The 18,212-nt window shown below is 50.9% G+C and overlaps 1 protein-coding gene across 1 annotated transcript in view; it reads left to right on the top strand.

Moving 5' to 3' along the window:
* Positions 1 to 1,662, top strand: part of LOC126083128 (ral guanine nucleotide dissociation stimulator-like) — a 30,582-nt gene extending 28,920 nt beyond the window's left edge. Inside the window, exon 7 of the mRNA XM_049896519.1 lies at positions 83 to 1,662. Within this exon, the coding sequence (XP_049752476.1) occupies positions 83 to 495 (413 nt within the window). The 3' untranslated portion in view covers positions 496 to 1,662. The remainder of the gene's footprint in view (positions 1 to 82) is intronic.
* The last annotated feature ends 16,550 nt before the right edge of the window (positions 1,663 to 18,212 follow it).

Raw genomic sequence — 18,212 nt, 5'->3', positions numbered from 1 at the left:
GGGATGTTTTCCTTTGTTGGAAAGGTGAGAGGAAAGGCAGTCATGTTGGTAAACATTTCTCTTCTTGCACGTCCAATGTCAGCACTAGAAAAAGCTCGCGGTGCATGGCTACCTCCAGAAGAAACCCCAGGACCACCTCCTCAGGCAGACGTTGTTCTGACACCTGTACTGGAGCTCGGTAGTGCATCAAGTCCTCCAGCACCAGCACCAACACCAGACAGAGAGCCTGCCAGAGGGGTTGAGTCTCCTCCTGGGCCACCTCCACAACTGTCTGCTGTACTACCTGGTCAGGTAGATCCTGCTCCTGAACCAACACCGGAGCTGGATAGGACACCAGGTCCTCCACCACCAGCTCTGTCATTAGGCGGAGAGCCTGCCGGAGGGGCTGAGTCTCTTCCTGGGTCACCTCCACAACTGTCTACTGTACTACCTGGTCAGGTAGATCCTGCTCCTGAGCCAACACCGGAGCAGGATAGAACACTAGGTTCTCCATAAAGAGGTCCATCAACAGCTCCATCCCTGGCACCAAATAGAGAGCTGACTAGAGGGCTGGCTTCCTGTTGACGACCACCTCCAGAACGGCTCCGTGACCACCTGCAGGTGTGAAGCCAGCTTCCCCACTAACGTAGGAGCTCTGTAGACCACTGGCTATTTCATCACCAGTTCCGGCACTGGCGCTAAGAGAAGAGCCTGCTGGAGGCCTGGCATCGGAACATGGGCCACCTCTAGAACCAACTCCCAGGCCGCTGGCTGACGTTGGTCCTTGTCCTGCACCAACACTGGGCCTCAATGCAGCCCCAGACCCTCCATCTCCACATCTGGCTGAGGCACCGAACCAGAAGACTGCTGGAAAGCCAGGTTCTTACCCTGGGCCACCTCCAGAACTGACTCCAGGACCACTGGCTGACATCCATCCTGGCCCTGCAACAACACCAGAGATCAACACATCCCCGGGTCCTCCAAATCCAGCTCCGACCCAGGCACCAGGCTCTTTGTCAGAGCTGGAGATGAAGGACCTGGGGCTACATGAAGCCCTGGTGTTGGTGCAGGAGTAGGTTCCACATCAGCCTGTTGTCTGAGAGCCTGTTCAGGAAGTGGCCCAGGGTAAGAAGCTGGCTTTCCAGCAAGCTCTTCGCCTACCGCCTGGGCCAGAGACGGAGACAGAGGACCCGGAGCTACATTGAGACCCATCGTTGGTGCAGAAGAAGGACCAACATCAGCCAGTAGTCTGCAAGCTGCTGGAAAGCTGTGTTCTCGTCCTGGGCCACCTCCAGAACCGGATCCCAGACCACCTGGTGATGCCAACCATGCTCCTGCACCAACACCAGGGCTCGATGTAGCCCCAGGTATTCCATCTCCAGCTGTGACCCAGGCATCACACCCAGAGCTTGCAGAGAAGCTGGATTCTTATCCCAGGTCATCTCCAGAAACAGCTCCCAGACCACCAGCTGATGTGGACCCTCTGCCTCAAGGAACACGGGAGCTTGATGCAGCCCCAGGTCTGGCATCTCCAGCTCTGGCCCAGGCACCAGAGGCTGAGCCAGTTGTCCCACCTCTCTCACAGCAGCTCCTCAACCAAGCCAGGGAGTGTTGGCCTCAGAACGAGATCCTTTCTCACCCTTGCCTGATTCAGTATTTCTGTGGTTTATTTGTAGTCTTTTTCCAGCTCACATTATAGTTTATACTATTTTAACTGGTAGATTTCTCATTTAATAAAGTTTTGTTTTAATAGTTTAAATGTGTATAATATAGTGTCTTTATGTATGCCCTAGCGGCATAGTGGTTAAGAGCTTGGCTGCTAATCAAAAGGTCTGCTGTTGAAATCCACCAGCCACTCCTTGGAAACCGGATGGGGCAGTTCTAGTCTGTCCTGTAGGGTTGCTATGAGTTGGAACCAACTCGATGGCACTTAACAACAACAAATGTACTTTCACAATTCTATTCAGCCATCACCAGTATCTACATACCTCAGAACATTGTCATCACCAAAAACAGAGACCCTGTTCCCATTGAGCAGTCCCTCATGGCCCCTCCCCTGTGCCCATGGCCATCAGTGATTGGTTTTCTGTGTCTATGGGTTTACCTGATCTGGATTTCTTATCTCAATGGAAATATGTGGCCTTTTGTACCCACACTTTCACTTAGCTTCGTGTGTTTGAGCCTCATCCACATTGTAGACTTGTCAGTTTCTAATTCCTTTCAAGGCCCAGTGGCATCCCATTGTGTGGATGGCCCACACTTTGTTCATACAGTCATCTGTTGCTAGACTTTGGGTTGTATCCACCTTTTGACTGATGGGAGAGAGTAGTGCTGCTGTGAGAATTTGTGGACAGGTATTTGTGTGAGAGTCTGTCTACAGGATAAATCCCAGGGATGGGGAAAGAGGAGGTGGGAAGGGTGAGGACACAGTCCAGGTGTGGGGAGTGAGAGTTGGGAGGGACCAAGAGGCAGACAAGCTCTGGTGGCTTAGGAGCTGGGAGAGGCCTCAAGAACTCCCAGATGTGGGTATCAAGGAGTTGTATCCCGACCCCATGAATGCCAGTAAATTTCCATTAGTCCTTAAACTAGCCCAAGCCAGATTTGGCCCATCCTGCATGCACGGAAGTCCAACCGTGACCACTAATTGACCTCAACAGATGACGCAGCGACAGGTGAAACGATTCAGAAGAAAAATCATCACCCAGACCCTATTCCAAAGCGAAAGTCTGACAAAAACCAAGACAGCTCCTGTTTCCTGGCCACCTTCTAGAATTTTCCCTCCCCAGTACGCCTGCTCGGCCATCATCTTGCTGCCCCAATCACATATAAGCCCTGCTTCCCCATAGCTTAGGGAGTCAGATCTGAAGAACTTCCTCCCAGCATCTTGTTCTGCACGTTGCAATAATGTTATTTTCTCTTTCTCAAAGGCCGGTGTCCAAATTATTGGGTGTCCAGATTATTGGCAGATCTGAGAGCACCAGACAAGGATCCACCTTTTGGTTTTGCCAACAGTTTTGGCACCCAATGTGGGACCAGAGGGTCTCCCAGACCCTCTGCCCGGAGCTCAGCATCCCCTCCACCTCGAGCAGAACCTCCACCAACCCTCAGCACAAATCGAGCCTCTTGTCTGGGAGGATCAGGTGGGCCTGCTGTGACTGAGGTGGTGACCAGCTGGAGGTGCTTTACTTTGAAAATTAGAAACTAACTCAGGTGTGGACACCTACTACATAAGTGCCCTAGGAATGTCTCTTTTTAAGTGTAAGTCCTTGGGATTGGAGGTGGGGAGGTATCTGGAGGATTGAAGTAGGACTAAGACATTCCCATCAGGGGTATTGTTGTTGTTGTTCTTAGGTGCCGTTGAGTTAGTTCCGACTCATAGTGACCCTACATACCACAGAACAAAAGACTGCCCGGTCCTGCGCCCTGCTCACAATCATTGTTATGCTTGAGCTCATTGTTGTAGCCACTGTGTCAATCCATCTCATTGAGGGTCTTCCTTTTTTTCGCTGACCCTGTCTGTACCTTACCATGTATAATGTCCTTTTCCAAGGACTGATCCCTCCTGACAACATGCCCAAAATACATAAGACACAGTCTTATCATTCTTGCCTCCAAGGAGCATTTCGATTGGGATCTGGGCTTGGGGTCCCAAGTGTTTGAGAAAATCAGGCACACCTGGGTGCAGCCCAGAGACTCTTACCAAAGAGTTTCATTCGGTCTAAGATAGTTCTGTTTTCTTTGATTGCTTATGACAATGTGAAAACCCAGGAATATATTTAAAAACAACAGTAGCTTTGTGTAGATTGTGTTCATACAAGGTTCCAATGAATTTGGTAATCATGGGGTGTCTTGTGTAAACTCTGTTTTAGGTGTTTAAAATGTGTAAGGGAATGTGATATTCCAAATTTATAATCTTGATTTAATAGATGTACAAGATTTTTAAGTGCAAAGAAATTTTTTGTTGTATTTAAGAGTCTGCTTTGTTCACAGTCTGGTGTGTCCGAGAGAATTGGATCAATTAAGCCCATACTCATAGTTTAAAACTAATTACGATGGTTGAAAAAATCCAGATAAAAATTAGTACTTAATGTATGATTCCATTTACATGATTCTAGAAAACACAAACTAACTCATAATGTCAGAAAACAGAGCAGGGGTTGCCCAGAAGGGTGAGAGATAGGCAGACAAGGATGAGAGGGTGGGCTTACAAATGAGCTCAAGAATCTCTTAGGGTTAATATATATGTTAACTTTCTTGATTGCAGTGATGATCTCACATATCAAAAGTTACCAGATTCTACACGTTTAATATGTGCAGTTTATTCAATCTACCATGTTGTTGTTGTTGATAGGTGCCATCGAGTCAATTCCTACCCATAGCGACCCTATGTACAACAGAATGAAGCACTGCCCGTTCCTGCAGCACCCTCAAGATTGTTGGGCTTAAGCCCATTGTTGGAGCCACTGTGTCAATACATCTCTTTGAGGGTCTTCTTCTTTTTCAATGACCCTCTACTTCACCAAGCATGATGTCCTATTCCAGGGACTGATCCCTCCTAACAACATGCCCAAAGTATGTGAAACGTGGTCTTGCCATCCTTGCTTCTAAGGAGCATTCTGGTGGTACTTTTTCCAAGACAGGTTTGTTTGTTCTTTTGGCAGTCTGTGGTATATTCAACATTCTTCTCCAACACAATTCAAAGGTGTCAATTCTTCTTTGGTCTTCCTTATTCATCATCCAGCTTTCACACGCATATCAGACTATTGAAAACACCATGGCTTGAGTCTGGCACACCTTAGTCTTCAAGGTGATATCTTTGCATTTGAACACTTTAAAGAGGTCTTTTGCAGCAGATTTGCCCAACTCAAACCGTCTTTTGATTTCTTGACTGCCGCTTCCATGGCTGTTGTCTTAGTCATCTAGTGCTGCTGTAACAGAAATACCACAAAGAGAAGTTTATCCTCTTACAGTCCAGTAGGCTAGAAGTCCGAGTGAAGATTCCAGGGGAAGGCTTTCTCTGTCTGTTGCTCTGGAGAAAGGTCCTTTTCGTCATTCTTCCCTTGGTCTGGGAACATCTCAGCGCAGGAACTTCCAAAGGACGTACGTTGCTCCTGGGGCTGCTTTCTTGGTGGTATGAAGTCCCCACGTTTCTCTGCTTGTTTCTCTCTTTTAAATCTCAAAAGAGATTAGCTTAAGACACTATCTAAACTTGTAGATCTCATCAATATAACTGCCGCTAATCCATTTTATTAACATAATACTGATAAGATTTAGAACACATACGAATATCTCATCAAAAGACAAAATGGTGGACAATCGCACAGTACAGGAAATCATGGCCTAACCAAGTTGATACATATTTTGGGGGGACACGATTCAATCCATGATACCTACCCACATCGTTATATTCAAGAGTGTGTTTCATATTAACAGCATAGAGTTGGGTCTTACTTGTTTATCCATCATGGAAAGCTCTGTCTTTTAATTGGTGTTTTTAGTACAATTACATTTAATGCAACTATTGATACATTTCAATTTAGGTATATCTCTTTATTATTTGCTTTCTATTCCCTCTGTTTTTGGTTTCTCTCTTTCTCCTCCCATGCCTTCTTTTGGAACCATTTGAATATTTTTTAGTATTTCAATTTAATTAATTAATTAATAATATTATTATTTTTTCAACTGTATCTTTTTGTAGAGAGGAGCCCTGGTGATGCTAATCCAAAGCCTAATGCTTGGATTCACAGGCATTATGTGAGAGAAGGATGTGGCAGTCTGATTCTGTAAAGATTTACGGCCTTAGGAACCCTATGGGGCAGTTCTACTCTGTCCTATAGGGTCGCTATGAGTTGGATTCTTAGATGGCCCTGGGTTTTGTAGAAGGCCTGCTTTAGGAATTACAATGTACATACTTAGCTTTTTGCAGCCTTTCACAGAGCTAATATTTTACCACTTTAAGTAGGATGTAGAATATTGACCAACATTTTCTCCTTTTTCTCTTTTTTATGTTGTAGTTATCATATGTATTACATCTATATACATTCAAAGCCTCCGATAGGACACATAATAATTTTTGTCTTTTGACCATCATACATATTTTAAAGAACCTGATAGAATAAAAATTACTTATATTTACTCAGATCTTCACCATTTCTGTTGTTCTTCCTTCATTCTGATGATTCAAAGATTCATTCTGGTATCATTTCCCATCCATCTGAAGAATGTTCTTTACTATTTCTTTTAGAGAAGGTCTGTTAACTATGGATTCTCTTAGTTTTCCTTATGATAATATCTTTACCTTCATTCCTCAAGGATATTTTCACTGGGCATAGAATTCATATTTCTGTGGTCTTATTTTGAATTTTCTATTTGTTTCTCGTCTTTCTTGACTTCTATTGACTAACCAAATTTTCACTGTTTCTTTTCTTTTTCCGTATTTTTAAATTTTGTGGTTTTTTTAAACTTATCTGTTTCATTTCTAGACTTTTAACAAATAACTTAATTTTTTAACATGCACAATTTAATTAATATTTTCTTAATGTCTAAAGAGAGTTACAGACAGCTCTGGGTACTAAAATTTCTCAGGCAATGAAGGTTCTTGAACGGTCTTTGTTTTGTTCTCCCTCTTGAAAGGTAACCTAGCTGAAAAGAGAATTCCAGGTTCACAATTATTTACCCTCAATAAATAGCTAAAACTTTCCACAAGTGGTATGAAGGAGGTCTTATATCCTTGCTGAATGTAAGGTTGGAGTTCCAGCCACCCACAGCAAGGCTTCTCTGGAGAAACTGAGTCTGTGGGCAGAGACTCTTAGGCACAGATTTCCCAGCACATATGGCTCTCGACTCCGTCTTCACAGAGTGAGGACAGCTCTGGTTCCCTTGGCCCAACCCTGCTCTATTTGTCTCTAATCCTGGAGCAGCACCGACAGCCCAGATAGAGGCTGGATTCTGGTCCCGGACTCCCAGGGGCTTGTGGTTTTAGCCCCATCCACTGCTCTGGGTTCCCATTCTGCTACCGGGTGTTTTGCTTCTTGATTGGAGCAGGGTACCTGAGCACACTCGCACAGCCATGTATAAACCTGTAGGGATGATATGCTTTCTTACCCACCTCTGTGACGGATGCTCACAGGACCACCCGGACCTGCCAGCATGAAATCAGCACATTTATTCCCAACAAAACCCTTGCTGGCATGTGGACGGACGCTGCCTCTCAGTCCCCTCGTATGCCCCAAGTGTCCCGGTTCCTCTAAGAACGGGGCAGTGCTGAGGAGTCTCTTCCAGGAGCTGGGTCATAAAGGGTTCTTGGGACATCACAGATCACTCCTGGGACCCTGTAGTGGACAGAAACCCTGTGTGTCCCTGGGAGGAGGTCACTATGGAGGCTTGGACCTGCCTGAAAGGGCACCAGCCCTGCCCCTTCCTCACCCCCAGGAGGGAGGGTTGTGCTAAATAGCACCTTCTGGGGGGGGGGGATTACTAAATCAAGCTGACACCTGCACTGCTGTCACCCAGGGGTTACTGAGAGTGCATGGGGGAGGCACACCCTGGGCCAGAGGGGCACAAAGATGCCATCGTGAGGTTCACAACATCAACCTGTGGCCCTTGGCTTCCTCCTGGGGTCAGCCCTGGGTCTCAGGACAAACACCTCAAGCCCAGGAGCTCCACCTGTCATGGGAAAGAGAAGGGGGAACTCCTTATTCAGAGGGCAGCAGGAATCTGGGTGCCCAGACGAGTTTGACCTTTGAGTCTGGCCTTTGGTGTCTTTGTACCTCACATTGTGAAATGGAGACAGTGGGAAGACCCTCAGGAGGGCTGTGGAGTCAAATAGGACAGGGAGGTGAAAGTGCAGTGGAGAGCCAGGGTCACCAGCAGAGTGACCGCTCGAGTTGAACAACAGTGGGTTGGTGAGAGAGCTAGGTGGGAGCCTGGACCTTATTTCAGGAAGGAAGAAGGGGGGAAGCTAAGATACATCGAGGCCTGTAGGGGGCAGTGGTGGGCCGGAGGTAGAATTCTCACCTTCCACTCGGAAGACTCGGGTTCATTTCTCAGCCCACGCGCCTCATGAGCAGCCGGCACTGTCGGCCAGAGGAGGCTTGTATGTTGCTATGATGCTGAACAGGTGTCATCAGAGCTTCAAGGGTAGCACAGGCTAGGAGGAAAGGCCTGGCAATCTACATTAAAAATCAGCCCATGAAAACCCTCTGGAGCACAATGGTCCCACCTGCAATCGATCCTGGGATGGCGCAAGACCGGGCAGTGTTCCGCTCCGCTGTGGACGGGGTCGCGTGAGTAGGGGGCTGACTCATTACAGCTAACGACGATGATAACAACGTGGCCGGACTCCTGGGGGCACCCTGTGAAAATCCAGGTGATGAGAATTATGAGCCCCCTTGCTAGCAATGACGGCCCGAGACTGGAGAGGCCCAGTCCCTGTGTGGGCCGACTCACTCGTAATCCTGAGCAGGCACCTGGCAGAGGGTCCTGGATGTCCAGTGGTGGACAAACTAACCAAGGCCCTACTCTCGGCAGCTCGAATTCTAACAGGAAGATGGCAACGAACAAGTACACAGGGACGGGAAGGAGCTGCTCCAGAAAGGAAGGGGCGCTCCTCAGAAGACAAAGCAGCCCTGAATCACAAAGCAGGTCCCTGGCAGGATATTCAGAGTCCCTGAGTGGTGCAATGGCTAACATGCTCACTGCTAGCTGAAAGGTCAGAGGTAGGAGTCCACCCAGAGGCACCTCAGAAGAAAGGCCTGGCCATCTCGTTCCAAAAAGTCAGCCATTGAAAACCCTACGGAGCTCAGTTCAACTCTGACACCCAGGGCGTTGCCCCGAGTTGGAAGTGACAGTAACTGGCACAGTGGTGGAGGTGTAGTGCTCTCAGGTGGAGTGTCCCCGGCCCAGGAACGACCGGTGCTGGCACCCCCAGCCAGGCTTGTGCTGGGTCAGGCTCTGGCAGGATTTAGCTGCCTCGAAAGCCTGCCTCTCTTCAAACCCCATACCCTTTCTCCATCAGCTTGTGGATGAGAGCTCCAGCTCCCTAATGATCCTGCAGGACAGCCGAGCAAGGGGGAACCCGTGGAGTAGCTGGGCGGGTGAGGAATGAAGCCATTTATTGCCCATTTGGGTCTCCCTCTGCAGAAAAGCTTCTTTCTTCCCACCCGGTGAACAGTCTCGCTCCAGAACAAACCTGCTGGGTGTTGGCAGCCTTGGGTGGGAGCACGGCGAGGAAACAGGGCCGTGCTGGTTCCTTGAGGGTTTAATAAGCTGTTGTTCACAACGATAGCCTTCTGCCTGCCTGCTGGCCATGGAGTGTGGGGGAGGGAGGTGGCCCGCTGTCTTTGCCAAGTTCCCTGGAAGACCTGAGCCGGGGTATAAAGGGCAGCTCTGTGGAGCTGGCACAGCCACCCCAGCCTCAGCGAGTGACCTTGGCAGTGACCACGGACCCCAACAATGCAGACACTGCTCCTGATGGTGGTGCTCGGCCTGGTCGTCGCCCTGCAGGCCCAGGACCTGTCCTTCCCCTTGGAGGAGCAGGACCTGAGCACAGACAGGGCAAGGCTGGGCGGGGGAGGTGGGGCAGGAGCCGCTGAGACCCAGGGTCGGAGGCTTGCGCCCCTCTCTGTCAGGAGACCAGCATTTTGTGGTCAGACCTTAGATATGCTCTAGGGAATGGCAAGACAGCAAAAGCCCCAGAGGCAAAGGGGCCTCCAACTAGGGATGTCAGGCCCCTCGGGAATGGGGGTGGTGGGAGATGAGAGAACCTTCTAGAAGGGAGAGGAGATCCTATACCCTGAGAAGGAGCATGGGTCCATTGAGGGAGCCTCAGATGTGCCTGAGGGTGCGTGGGGTGTCTGGTAGGGCTGCAGTGGGTTTATGGGAGGGAAGAAAAGGGCAGCCAGGACTGCAAAGGGCGGTGTGATCTCCCTGATCTCGGGGACGTGGTACATGAAGGCCATGGTAGCAAACACGGAGATGGAGGGGCCCCTTCAGGCTGTCAGTGCTGAGCCATGGGGCCGTGGAGGCCTCCTTCGTGTACCTGTGAGTGTCCACCCGCACCAGGCCCTCTCCCCGGCTGCTGCACCCCTGCCCCTCCGCAGCCCAGCAGTGAGGGGTGGCCCACGGGTGTTCTTTATGCCAGCTGGTTTGTGGGAGTAAAACAGCACCCCCTTAGGGAGGGAGACTCAAGAGCTGGGCTGGAGATGGGACAAGCTGGAAGGACCTATGTGTCAGAATCCACTCCACAGCAACGGGTTTGGTTTGTTTGTTTTGTCTGGAAGGACCCCAGCCAGTGGTAGGGGTGGGAGGGCCCAGGCATCTCCAGACCATAAATGGTTGTCAGGACCTGCCTGAGCACCCAGCTTCCGTGTCCCAGGTCAAATGGTCAGTGCCACCAAATAGATGTCATCCTGGAGAAAACGGACATGCCTGGCAAATACAGTGCCGGTGAGTAGAGGGGCCACAGGGGGTGGGGGGCTGCGGGGGCGGCACCCTGCACTGGAGCTTTGGGTCCTGGTCACCTGGTCAGCAGGGGGCAGTCACAGTACTTGGAATGTTGGAGCCCGAGCTCTGGGCTTCTGGCTGGGCTGGTGCACCTGGAGATGGGTGATGGGACACCTTGGAGACACAGTGGTCAGAAGGTGGCATGCCGAGGGGGCCTTCCGCACTGCCCCCACACGATGACGCTAAGTCCCATTTTCTCTTCGGCCTCTGCAGTCGGGGGCATGTCTCACCTGTACATACAGGCCGTACCTGTGAAGGACCACAGCACCTTCTACAGCCAAGGACGCTCAGAGGGGAAGGCTTCAGAACAGCCAAGCTCATGGGTGAGTGAGCCACCCCTCGGCCCTGCCCTGGCTCCCTTTCAGGCTAAGCTCTCCCCTCCAGAGGCACTCCCACCCCCATGCTGGGAGGTGGTTCCCATCTGCTCATTGGAGGCCTGGAGGATTCACAGTGACCCCTAAATCGGACCCCAAAACCCGGGCCTCCTCCTCATCTGGCCTGCAGGCAGGAACTTGGACGTGGACGCTGAAGGCCTGGGAGAATTTCAGAAATTCATGCAGCACAAAGGATTCTCAGAGATCTTCACCCCTGCGCAGATGGGTTAGGGGCTTCTGCCGCGTCCCCCATCCTATGTCCTCAGGGGAAGGCACTGTCATCTATTAGTGGTATTAGTTCTCCTGGGCCACAGGGCGGGCTGGGTCAGGTCATGGAGGCTCTGACCCTCGGGGCAGAGACAGGGTGTAGGCCCCTGCCCTGCCCGGCGTCTCCTCATGCGTTTTCTGTGTCCCCACAGAGAGCTGCACACCCCACAGCGAGTAAGGTGGGCGAGCTTGAAGCAAAGGAGAGTGGTGGGTCAGTGGGACTCAGGAGCCACCTGGAGGCCCAGGGCACAGACACAGGGACCGTTCTCTGCTCGGAGGGCGCCTCTCGGACTTGATCCTGGTTCAGATTTCCGTCCCCGGGACACTTAGGGGGAGCCTCCCCATACCCAGGAGCGCCCTCCCTGGCCCGCACGTCTGCCGGGCTTCCCTCTGTGGGTCCCTCATCACCCAGGAACTGGGCCGCGGCCTGGCTCACGCGCGCCCCCCTCGGCCGAGGTCGGTATCGCAGCCTTAGCGGAGCAGGAGGACAGAACCGCCGCCAGGACCCAGAGCCGGCGCGCACTACCCGGCGGGGGCATCCACGGGCACAGAGAGCTCTGGTTGTGGGAGACGCAGGGAAGTCCCCTCTGTCTTCCTGCCCCCAAAACTTGAGAGCCCGACTCTGCAGCTGCCCAGCCCTCCATCCACAGGGGGGCCTGCTGACCCCTTTTCCTCCTCCGTTCTAGGGTTGGGGGCCCTGCACCCCCACAGCAGCACCGGGAAGAATCTCGGGAGCCTCTGTCCCACCCGACACAGAAGAAGCCCCAGCTGCTGGGCCTGGATCAGTCCCTCCACCTGTCCCCTGCCTCCCTCCACACCTGTTCATTCCTCCCCCACCCCTCCCTTCTCCCATCCCCCTCCCGATCCCACATAATAAAGAGCTTCAGCAGCCACCTGACTCTGCCTGTGGGGTCCCTCAGTGTGGGCCGCGGACTAGGAGTCCCCTTGGGCGTCTGCCTGGAATGGGGGGAGGGGCAGGAGAAGCGGGGGCGGGGGGACAGAGAAAAATGCTTTGTCTCTAGGACTGTGGAGAGGGTCCTGCCTGCATGTCACTGCGCCCAGGAACCCAGACTCCGGGTGGAGGGCTTGGTCTGGTGCAGGGCCCTGACGAATGTCTGGAACATGAACATGGACTCAGGACGAACGCTGGTGGAGCCAGGGAGATGGGTGAAGGGGAGCCGAGGCCCACTGTTGGAGGGTCAGTAGGGGCAGGTGCACTGGCCACCTTGACAAGCTCAGTCCTTGGCCACTGCTTTTCCCAAAAGGCACCTACAAATTCATCTTCTACCCGACCACATCCCAGCAGAACGTTTAGTGAAACTGAGGCCTGACCCTAAACAGTGCATAGAAATAATACACAATAATCAAATAATCCTGAAAAATGTAAAAGGGGGAGCCTTTCCCAACAGCCCTCCTTCCTGCTGAGGGGGGTCTCCCCGCCGGGGTTCGGAAGGCACCCTCCCGCACCTTGCATGCTGTAGCTCAATCCACAATTGGGAGTGGATCCTCCAGGGTCTCACGAAGCCATGTCTTGGGGACCCTCAGAAGGGGGAGGCCAGGGGGCCAAACCACAGCCCCCACGCTGTAGCTCGTCCTGTGGCTGTGGCACTCATCACCCCCAGCCCCCAGCGCTGGTCTGGGACTCACCTGGGGGTGGCCCAACCTTTCTCCTTGCCCACTCACCTGCTCAGGTTGGCAGCTGGTCCACACCATGGCTGTGCCCAAGGAGCCCACCTCTCCACACACCCACAAGCGTCCCTCCCCATGTCTGTTTCAAAAGTCGTTTGTAGAGGTAGCCTGGAATTATGGTATCCTCCAAAAAGGGTTTCGGTTTGATGCTGCCAAGCCTTATGGACATCTGCAGCCCCATTTAGCTGACAGAGGTGACCCAGAGCCCATGCCTGACCCTGCAGGCTAGCCATTCTGTCCACCCTCACTCCTGTGGTCAGCCTTGAGGGGGTCATAATCCAAAGGGGGCCGGGCCAGGCTGCCTTGGTCTTCAATCCAGACTTTCCCTGTTCTGTAGCAGGAAGGACGCCCCTCCCGCCCCACAGCCTCCGTCTGCCAGAAGTGGCCAGACCCCAGTGAAAGCTAATCAGGGTCCCACTGAACCAGTCCACAGTGGGCTACTGGGGGATGTGGGGTGATGGGAGAAGGGGGGCAGACTCGGGGGGGCAGGCCTACACACAGGAGGACAGTGAGCTTGGGGGGCCTTGCCTGGTGTGGACCGTGAGAACCCCGTGCCCTCTGGAACAGCTGGGATGACTTCAGGGGTGTGCTGGGAGGTCATGTCATGGTGGTTGTGCCCCAAATTCTTCCATCACCAGTTCTCCAGGCTCTTTTTCCTTTGGGGGCAGCTTTACTCACACCCCAACACAGACACACAGACAGATAGATACACAGACATACACACACAGACACACAGGAGACACACACATACACCAAAAAAAAAAAAAAACCCATTGCCATAGAGTCTATTCCAACTCATAACAGCCCTATAGGACAGAGTAGAGCTGCCCCGTAGGGTTTCCAAGGCTTTAAATCTTTATAGAAGGTGACTGCCACATCTCTCTCTGTTGGAGCGGCTTGTAGCTTCAAACCGCTGACCTTTCAGTTGGAAGCTGAGCACTTTAACCACTGTGCCACCAGGGCTCCTTACACAGACACACAGAGACGCATGAGTGCACACAGACACACGTACAGACACGTGTACAGACAGACACACAGACATGGGTCCCCCATGCCAGACGCAGAACTCCTGGTGTTGGGCTGGACTCTATCGGTCATCAGAAAGCCTACTGAAGACACAGGAGTGACTACTCCTCCCTCTGATGAGGGGTAGACAAGGGTCCTTGAGGTAGGACAGACCCTCGGGGCCTTGTCTGTGCCACCAGCCCTGCTGTCTCAGCCTCCCTCCCCGGGTCAGGAACGGCTGCCTCCCTGAATAAGCTGAAAGAGTGCTTTATGAGCTATGGCTTTTCCCAGACCTGTGGTGTCTTCCTAATTCCTTGCAGACAGGTACAGCTTGTTAAATGGCTTCAGTAATTTAGCGTAATAGCGTGGTGATTAGGACGACACAAATTTCTTATCACACTGTCTTGAAGTCAGTCTGAAATGAGCCTCACAGGGCTGAAGTCAAGGAGCCCTGGTGGCTTAGTGGTTAAACGCTCAGCTGCTAACCAAAAGGTGGGTGGTTCGAAGTCACCAGCTGCTCCCGCAGGAGAAAGACGTGGCAGTCTGCTTCCATAAAGTTTAGAGCCTTGGAAACCCTACGAGGCAGTTCTACTCTGTCCTGTAGGGTCGCTATCAGTCGGAATCAACTCGACTGTGGGTTTGGTCTTTGGTTGGGTTGAAGTCAAGGTGTCACAGGGCTTCTTCCCCCCGGAGGCTCCAGGGGAGAATCTGTTTCCTTGCCTTTTACACCCACATGCCTTGACTTCTGGCCCCACCTCCTTCTCCAAGCCCACCACATCAGCCCTCCTCACATCTCGTCAGTGGTTCTCCTTCCAGTGGCATCCCTTCTCTGACTCTCACACTCTCTGCCTCCCTCTTCCCCTGACGAAGACCTTGTGACGGAACTGGATCCACCTGGTAATCCAGGTACCCTCACTTCTCAAGGTCAGCTGAGCGGCAACCTGACATCCACCTGCAGGTTTCGCTCCTCTGCCACGTGACCTAACACATTCACAGATTCCAGGGCTTAGGACATGGACGTCTTTGGGGCGGGGGGCATTACTCTGCCTACCAGCCAAAAAACCAAACCCTTTGCCTTTGAGTTGATTCTGACTCCTAGTGACCTTAAAGAAGACAGTAGAATCGCCCCATAGGGTTTCTAAGGAGTGGGTGATGGATTTCAACTGCAGACCTTTTGGTTAGCAGCTGAGCTCTTAACCCCTGCACCACAGGGCTCCACTCTGCCTACCACATGCAGTAAAATGAATTTCTAGAAAAGTGAAGTGGAAAAAGCTCATTTTTCTTTTGTCACAAGATTCAACAGAAAAAATCCTTCAGTCAAATTGCTGCAGATGTTCTCAGCGCTATCCTCCACGCTGCTCTGGCCTAGACTGGCCATGGGCAGCATTGGAAGCAGCAGGAGAACCCGTCTCCTGAGATGGATGTCCTGCCTCTGCAATGGGCGGTGTATGCTCCAGGTGAATCATGCCCCATAAAACATCGCTTCCTGCCTCCCACAGTGAAGGACAGGGCCTCACTGCTGGATAAGGAGCCATACGAGAGGGTGCAGGGACGTCCTGAAGAAGGAACTCTTGGGCTTTGTCATGACCACACAGGATGGACTCACCTCCAAGCAAAGGAGACTTACTGGCATGAGGGTTCTAGAAGGTTCTGGGGGACTTGTGGGTGTGGAACTACCCACCCTTTGGGTTTAGATCAACTCCCTAGGCCTTGGAAATGTTATGAAGGCTCCCCCACCACATACATATATATGCACACACACATGTATGCACAGAGATATGCACACACAGAGACATGCACACATACATATGTATGCACACACAGAGACACACACGTATGCACACACAGAGACAGGCACACACACATATGTATGCACACACACAGACATGCACATAAACAGGAGCCAGGGATGTTCTGCGCACTTGGGTGTAGGCGTCTGGGAGCAGAGGGAAGTGTGAATGGAAGTGGAGAAACCAGAGACCGACTCCCATATTTCAGTCTGTGGTCTCTCCTTTGCACTCACTGAGTGTGATCCTTAAGGTCCTCTGTCAGCTTGGCTGGGCCATGATTCTCAGTGGTTTGGCTGTATATGATGTTCTGATCATCTCCATGATGGGATCTGCTGTGAGTAGCCAACCAGTTGAAAGGGAGTTTCCTTGGGCATGTGGCCTGCATCGAATATAAGTAGACATTCTGGCAGGCTCGTGGGCTTTTTGCTCGTGCTCGATACTGTCTGTCTGACCTCCAACTCTTGGGACTTGAGCTAGCAGTTTACCTGCAATCTTGGCTGCCGATCTTGGGATTCATCGATCTTTGCAGCCTGTGAGCAAGAGTCCTGCTCTCTGACCTACCGATCTTGGGTTCGCCAGCCCTGGTCGCTATGTGAATCAGAAGCCTCTATCCTGACCACGGACTTGGGATGTTCCAGCCTGTAAAACCATGTGAGCTATTTCCTTGATATAAATCTATAAAGTCAGTTGTTGGAACAGAACAAGGGGATACTGTGTGATTGAAAGTCAAGAAAGTTGTGTGTCAGACTTGTATCCTTTCACCGTACCCAATCAATCTGCATGCTGAGCAAATAACCCGAGAAGCTGGACTATATGAAGAAGAACTCGGATTGGAGGAAGACTCATTAACAACCTGCCTTATGCAGATGACACAACCTTGTTCGCTGAAAGTGAAGAGGATTTGAAGCACTTACTGATGAAGATCAACGACCATAGCCTTCGGTATGGATTACAGCTCAACATAAAGAAAACAAAAATCCTCACAACTGGACCAATAAGCCACATCATGATAAATGAAAAAAAGATTGAAGTTGTCAAGGATTTCATTTTACTTGAATCCACAATCAACACCCATGAAAGCAGCAGCCAAGATACCAAAAGGCGCATTGCATTGAGCAAATCTGCTGCAAAAGACCTCTTTAAAGTGTTGACAAGCAAAGATGTCACCTTGAAGACTCAGGTGCGCCTGACCTAAGCCATGGTGTTTTCAATCACCTCATAGGCATGTGAAAGCTGGACAATGAATAAGGAAGAGTGAAGAACTGATGCCTTTGAATCGTGGTGTTGGCGAACAATATCGAATATCCATGGACTGCCAAAAGAAGAACAAATCTGTCTTGGAAGAATTACAGCCAAAATGCTCCTTAGAAACAAGGATGGCAAGACTGCATCTTACATAATTTGGACATGTTGTTAGAAGGGATCAGTCCCTGGAGAAGGACATCACGCTTGGTAAACTAGAGAGTCATTGAAAAAGAGGAAGATCCTCAACAAGATAGATTGACACAGTGGCTGCAACAATGAGTTCAAGCTTAATAATGACTATGAGGATGGTGCAGGACCAGGCATTGTTTCATTCTGTTGTACACAGGGTCACTATGAGTCGGAACCGACTTGATGGCACCTAACAACAACAACATATATATACTTATACACTTTACTGGTTTTGCTCCTCTAGAGAACCCAACCTAAGACAGAGGTTCAAGCCGGGGAAGCGGCAGGAAGTATACAGGCGAGGAGGTGGGCTTAGAGACTGTCTTACGGGTTAGGATGACGTGGCTGTTCGGGCAGCAGAGTGAAGGGTGCAGAGTCAGTGAGGCCCTGGGGTTCTCCTGGCATGGTTGGCTGGAGCAGGAACTGTGATGGTGAATTTTATCTGTCACCTTGGCTAGGCTGTGCTTCCCTTTTGGTTGATCAAACACTAGCCTAGTTGCTGTCATGGAGTCGTTATATATGATTAAACCATTTGGCCTTGGTACAGTACTTTTTTTTTCTGTAATGTAATGTAAAGGGAACCTAGTGGCACAGTGGTTAAATGCTTGGCTGCAAACCAAAAGTCAGTGGTTTAAACCCACCAGCTGCATCATGGGAGAAAGATGTGGCAGCCTCCTTCCATAAACATTACAGCCTTGGAAATCCTATGGGACAGTTCTACCCTGTCCTGTAGGGTAGCTATGAGTCAGAATTGACTCAAAGGCAGTGGGTTTATAAAGTGATGTAATGTAATATAAGGTAGTAATGTAATGTAATCACTTTCCACAATGTAATACAGCATAACCTTGAGGTCATACCAGTGCAGGGTGGATCATAAACCTCATCGCTTCTGAGTTATGAGACCAGAATAGACACAGAGATACAAACTGGAGGAAGATAGAGGTATGTGAAGACCCATCTACAAGAAAAAGCTCACCAAGAGATGCTGGCAGCCACCAGAACCTAGGAGACAGGCCCACAGGAGTCGACACAGCCGAGACCCTGATTTGGACTTTTAGCCTCCTGAACTGTGAAACAATAAATTCTTGTTCTTTAAAGCCACACACATGTGGTGTTTGTGTTATGGCTACACTAGGACATTAAGACACAGGAGCCAGAGTCGGTCGGGGGG

Source organism: Elephas maximus, chromosome 9 (genome assembly GCF_024166365.1).
Source record: "Elephas maximus indicus isolate mEleMax1 chromosome 9, mEleMax1 primary haplotype, whole genome shotgun sequence".
Lineage (NCBI taxonomy): Eukaryota > Metazoa > Chordata > Mammalia > Proboscidea > Elephantidae > Elephas > Elephas maximus.
The sequence above is the reverse complement of the archived record's forward strand: the minus strand, read 5'-3'. Positions and strand labels throughout refer to the sequence as shown.